This window comes from Alosa sapidissima, chromosome 1 (assembly GCF_018492685.1).
Source record: "Alosa sapidissima isolate fAloSap1 chromosome 1, fAloSap1.pri, whole genome shotgun sequence".
NCBI lineage: Eukaryota > Metazoa > Chordata > Actinopteri > Clupeiformes > Clupeidae > Alosa > Alosa sapidissima.
The window spans coordinates 35,172,220-35,178,927 of NC_055957.1; the positions used below are offsets into that span (position 1 = coordinate 35,172,220).

Here is a 6,708-nt window from a genome sequence, read left to right on the forward strand (position 1 = left end):
GACCAATGGCATAGGTAGGCTGTAGATTGTAGCGTGTCTGTGTTTGCATAACTCCCTTCACTTTTATCAGAGAACACTTGACCCAATGAAATCCTGAAACCTCATATCTTAGCTCTTTATTTCAAAATCTCTGAATGCCCACACCTTAAGTACACACACACACACACTCTCTCTCTCTCTCTCTGCATAAGCTCTGGTTAAGTCACTGCTCTTCCACTCTACCTTATCAATGGAGTCACGCCCAATCATCAGACTATAAGACTTTCAGACAGTTAAAAGCAGCTGTTGCAGTCTGCAGATCAGCTAGAGCTCAGAAACTTCGCTGACTTCATCCCACAGATTGAAAACCTGCCCAGCTGCCCAGAACCCCCTGCCCAGAAGGCCTGAAGTAAGTAACTCTTGCCTGTAATTCATTGTTTGTGGGGTTGACCCACTCCATCATTGCAATAAATCAATGGATACAAAAGTAAAACTACTTTGTGGAACAAATACTTTATGCAAATTCAGAGCTCTGAACATTCAAGTAAAGCCATCCTTACACCAGAAGACTGACAAGATTTGGGAAACATTCTTGAAAGATTGTAGTCTTTTGAGTAAATCTTGAATCGGGGGCATTATTTAAAAGACTCCAATCTTTCAAAAAAATTTCTCAAATCTTGTCTTCTGATGTATGGGGAGTAATCTGCAAACAACAGTTTCGAGGCACTTGTACTTCATGTCAGTATTTCTGTATAAAGGTCTGTGCTGTTTTTCTGCACAGGTTCAAAAATGGCTCATACACATCGCCAATGCAGCATTGAGATTGAGAACACCTCTATTTTCATCCTGTGCAATGAGAGGTAAACACAGCTCAGCCTTCACTCTAAACTACAGCTCAGCGTTAGGGTGACCATCCGTCCAGATTTCGTCCGGACAGTCCGGTTTTTGAGCTTGTCCGGAGAGAGAGAGCGTGTCCTCCTTTTTGGACATTTGTCCGGATTTTTGTCATGAGTGGCCATCTGTCCGCATTTCATGAGCACATAGGCTATGCCTCATTTCAAGGCCTCTGTAAGCTACTCTGTTACATGCCATCATTTCTAACCCTCGGCCAGCACCGTAGCACGAGACATCACAAAACTCCACCGATTTCCTTGTCAATGCGACAACTCCCCTCGTGATTGAATGAATGAACACCGTTGCTGCCTAAGTTGCATATGGCGAAACGAAAGACGTCTTTCAACTCTGTGTGGTATTCTGAACACCACTTTGCTACCGAAAGCAGGACAGATGCAGCCTACCATGCATTTTGTAAACTGTGAAACAGATATTGATGCCATGCCAGCTCCAGGGATAAGAGTGTCATAGAGAGGCACGCTCTCACAGGCAGGCACAAAGAGAAAGCAAGATCTGTCGTGAAAATCCTCTGTGGCATCGTTTTTGCTCCAGCAACAACCACAGCTGCAGAGCTCACTAAGTTATTAAGTGACTAAAAAGTTATTGCGTTAAAAAGGTGGGTTTGTTGACTAATGTGGAAACACACACACACACACACACAAAACTAATGTTAATATGTTATTATAATAGTATGGGAATGTTGGAAATAGCTGACTAGTGTGAAAAAAACCACAACAACTGTTACTATAATAAATTATGTTATATAATATATATATATATATATTATATATAATAGCCTAAATAGGTGCCTTCTATAGAAATGGTTTATTACAGTGCATGAAAATGCACTGTACTGTTCTTCCTAGGCTTCTTCTTATTACAGTGCATGAAAATGCACTGTACTGTTCTTCCTAGGCTTCTTATTACAGTGCATGAAAATGCACTGTACTGTTCTTCCTAGGCTTCTTCTTATTACAGTGCATGAAAATGCACTGTACTGTTCTTCCTAGGCTTCTTCTTATTCTTCTTCTTCTTCTAACGCATTTAATGCAGCTTCAACCGTTTAACGTAGAAACTTCATTCAAACTATGTTACGTAGGTCTTACTTAGGACATGGGTGCTATGTATTTTTCAACTTTGTAACTTTTATACTTTTTAAACTATTAATTAAAAACTAATCAAAATTTCCCCATTGACTTAACATTATGATTATGACATCACAATACGGCCGTTAAGCAATTAGAATCCTATGGCAGGTGTTCGGGCCACCTGGACCAACTGCCAGTCTCAGGCTTTAAGCATACAAACTGGCCCTATTAAGACTACACATCCTGTTCAACTGCTTCCTCTGCCAAAAACTGTTTCAAAATAAAAGTCCTCACTACAATATTTCACTGTTAAACAATTCAACCCTTTAAACTACTGAACTTTTTAACTGTTCAGCCATTGTAACTGTTACTTGTCATCAACTATGACTCCTACCCACTGTAGCTAGTTAGCTAAGTTAGCTAAGTAACATGGTTAGCATAGTTAGCATGCTAGCATGTTAGCATGCTAGTTAGCATTTTTAGCAAAACTGCTTAAAATGATTAGCTAAGTTAGCTAAGTCACATGGTTAGCATAGTTAGCATGCTAGCATGTTAGCATGCTAGTTAGCATTTTTAACAAAACTGCTTAAAATGATTAGCTAAGTTAGCTAAGTCACATGGTTAGCATAGTTAGCATGTTAGCATGCTAGTTAGCATTTTTAGCAAAACTGCTAAAAATGATTAGCTAAGTCATATGGTTAGCATAGTTAGCATGCAAGCATGTTAGCATGCTAGTTAGCATTTATAGCAAAACTGCTTAAAATGATTAGCTAAGTTAGCTAAGTCACATGGTTAGCATGCTAGCATGTTAGTTAGCATTTTTAGCAAAACTGCTTAAAATGATGAGCTAAGTCAGCTAAGTAACATGGTTAACATTGTTAGCATGTTAGTTAGCATAGTTAGCATAACTGCTAAAAATGATTAACTAAGTTAGCTAAGTCACATGGTTAGCATACTTAGCATTTTAACATTGTTAGCATGCTAGTTAGCATAGTAACTTGGTTAGCATTATTATCTTTGTTAATATAGTTAGCATAACTGCTAGCAAACATTAGAGCCATTCCAAGTGTCAGTTATCGTCAACTATCTACCTAAATAATTTAACCATTTAAACTATCCACTTATTTAACTGTTCAGTCATTCCAACTATATTAAACCTCATCTACCTAGCAACCAATATAGTTTGTTTTTACTCTGTATGATATTTTACATCATATTTTTGCATTTTCATGCACTGTATTTCCTTCAGGAAATGCTTTTCTAGTTTTCTAATGTTATTCCCCATATGTTACTCTGATTCCGTATGTGTCCTCACTTTTGGACCTTTGTCCTAACTTTTGGGCACAAGTGTCCTCATTTTCAGTGTCATGGTGGTGGTCACCCTACTCAGCGTGCATGCTAAACTAGGCTAAAGCTCAGCCTGCATGCTAAACTAGGCTACAGCTCAGCCTGCATGCTAAACGACAGCTCAGCCTTCATGCTAAACTACAGCTTAGCCTGCTTATCCTTTGAGAGTTGAGGACCAGTGACTCAATTATTTATATTTGAGGTGACCTTAGCCAATTAAGTCAATAACAGGAATTTAATAAAGATTTCGGGAGTCAGGAGTTCCGGGAGCACACTGTGTCCTGGTTGTTTAGGTTGGGGATCAATGCAATAAAAATTGTTGTATGAAAAGTGCAGCCTTTTTCACCTTTCTGATTATTTTAATGAGTTCCATACTCTCACAAAAGCCCTTCTAGAGACAGGCATTGAAAATCAACATCAGCAATAAATATTATGATAATTACAACACAGCTCTTCCATAGATAATTGACATTGTCTAAGGCTCCGTCCCCATGAAAACAATAAACTTAGAAACTACTGTTACTGCAAGGCCAGCGCTGCCTAAGTTAACTGTTAGCACAACCCCCTAGCTCAGGATAAACTGTTTAGCATGCTGGCAAGTTTAGCAGTCCAGGTCATTTCAGAACTACATGCTGTGCTTTTGGAACCGCCCGAATTAACCGGCAGTATGGCGGAAACCAACTTTACATTATTCCTAGAGTCACGATAGTAAGCAGGTGATGACAGGCATTTTCATAAGCTGTATTGTGGGTATATCAGCCTACTATGGATACTCATATTACATTGAAGTGAAACACTTCCATATTAAGCAGAGTCAGATTTAGGTTTACAGGGGTTCTATAAACAATTGTTATATTTTTTACAGAGAGCTTCACAATTTCCTTCGACCACTTCCAGTTCCCTCATTGGCTCTGAAAAGTGGTGCTTACATTAGGACAAATGTCTGTGAAATGTCTGTTTCTTTTTTGTCCAGGTCTCACAGTGTCAGTGGATTCTGTGATATTCCTCTGCCTTCGAGACTCGACCCGTCCGAAGCAGGCAGTGGTCGCTTCGTCAAGACTCCCGACACAGACTGTGGGGCTGTGGGCGTCTTCACCTATGACATCTACCAGGAATTCGAAGATCAGTACATCGGAAAAATAGCTGTGATGTTCTCTAATCCGGATGACTTTGCTGTCTATTCTAACTGGTACGCAGTGGGAGTGTTCAGCATGGAAAAGCTCTGTGACCATGAGCTGTATAAGGAGATGTATTACGAGGAAAAGATGGGATTTGTCAGGGGTAAAGCCTCTGAGGGCAGTCTCACTTACAGGGGCTCTTCAGTGGCCATTACTGCCAATATGTCGGACAGCTACGAGCCTGTCCTCAAGGTCCAGGTCTACAACGACTGACACCATCAAAGCAGTGTTGCAACACCTATGGCGGTGTAACAGTTTCAGAGCAAATTAATTCAATTCATATTACATTTAGTTAATTTGAATTCAGTTCCAAACAAATACATTCAATTTCAAATGATGCTGTTCAGATTCAGTTTTTCACTGCAATAAACCCCTTAGAGCCCTAGGCTATTTTCAGTGTAATTTTACTACCTTTAAGCTCTTGATAATTGTAATGGCCATCTATATACTGTATGCTATATATACTGTATGCTATATATACTGGGCTATTCATATCTGGGACAGTGTAATGTGATAATATTTGCATACTGTATGTCTTATGTCAGCCTTTGGATTTTTAAAAACGTAGTTCATAGTTGTAGGTGGGAATATCTGGAATCTGGCAATGTAAGAATCATGATAGTGGGATACTCTATGGCTATGCTATTCATTATGAATAGTTTTATTCACTGACATCTTGTCACTGAACCATTGAATAAAGAATTTGCCTTACACTCCTCTGCATTTGTGACCTGAAGTAAGCTATGCTTACAGATGACATGTAGCAACAAGCACAGCTGACCTGTGCATGCTATGACAGAGAAGGAGGGGTGTGAATTTGGACGCAATTTGCGTCCGTCGGGCTCTAAGATTTACGGACTTTCCCCTAAAGACGTATGTACTCCCAATCAGTGTATGTTGTTGCAAAAATGTGTTTCTCAGCAAAAGCCACGATGAAACGGTAACAAATAGGCTATAGCCTAGGCTATGTAGGCTAAAGAGTCATATCGTGGGGAGTTTATTGTTTCGTTTTGGCAAGTAGCCGTGTTGCAAGCAGAAATTGGTGGATGTCTTCATTTTTGGAAAATTTGTCTTCACTTTTAGACCCAATTTGTCCTCCATTTCAGAGTTGGGTACATGGCCACCCTATTTCTGCTACTTTATAGTGACATGTGGGCTCCACTTCCCCTTTAAATAGCAGTGTGGCTGCTGTAACCTATTTACAATGGAAATCGACACGCAACGAAGCCGTTCCACACACGACACAGGCCATATGTTCAACTTGTATCTCATATGAGTTGTAACTCGTATGGACATTATCTTACATTATGCAATTTTCTTTTCCAATCACACAAAGTATGGCTCTTTTTAATGCTTTCAACAGTGTGTAAAAAACACAGAAATTACCATCATAAAGCATAAAGTAAATGCCTTGACAGTACCAGTGATGACTGCTATGGTACTAATCCTAGGATTTGCCAGCAGCAAAACAATGTTGTTCTGGGAGACGTTCAGGTGACTAATTAGTACATCAAACTTCTCAATAATGCCTGGAAGGTGCTGACCTGTGCATTACAGGACAGGCCACTTGCACTAGAGCACCTGGGTTTCTAGAGTAATATCCTCACACAGTCATGATGAGCAACCTTAAGCTTCTGCACTTAATGGAGCAGTGTACAAATGAGTACAATATGCTTTAAAAAGGTAAATTTTGACATCACCTGTGCTGGAGTTCTCTTACCAACACGTTAGCTTGGGCATAATATCCACCACTGCCTGCATATATCATCATCTTATCTATATCATTTTACCCCTTAAACCATAATTTTACTATGTTTTTGGGGTAACCATGATAACCATGGTTTATCACTGTAGTTGATAAAAAAACATCATGCTCCGCGTGAGGATCAAACTCACAAACTTCAGATTATGAAACTGACACGGTATTGGATTCCTGATGGCTAGCCAAACCTGAGCATCGCCATTGGCTATTCAACAGGAAGTGCCAGAACAGTCTCAAAAGTATTCGTATACAGTGGGTCCCCGTTAAGTTTGGACGGGTTCCTTCAGGAATCACGATCCCCATTTTCTCAGCAGAAATGGCACAAACTGCAGTTGACACAAACAACCACAAGGTGTCACTTTGGAGTTCTGCCACTACTATTTTTGATGCGACTTGACTTACTGCTTCCATGATGCAGTTTCCAAGTCAGTAGAACAATCAGAGAAAGCTGAGCCATTAC

The 6,708-nt window shown here is 39.8% G+C and overlaps 1 protein-coding gene across 1 annotated transcript; it reads left to right on the forward strand.

Annotated features, from left to right (window-relative positions):
* Nucleotides 1-301: 301 nt before the first annotated feature.
* On the forward strand, nt 302-5,117 carry LOC121681227 (DELTA-sagatoxin-Srs1a-like). The gene is made up of 3 exons (XM_042060874.1): nt 302-388; nt 761-839; nt 4,282-5,117. The coding sequence occupies exons 2-3, from the start codon at nt 769-771 to the stop codon at nt 4,697-4,699; spliced, it is 489 nt and encodes a 162-aa protein (XP_041916808.1). The 5' UTR covers nt 302-388; nt 761-768; the 3' UTR covers nt 4,700-5,117.
* The last annotated feature ends 1,591 nt before the right edge of the window (nt 5,118-6,708 follow it).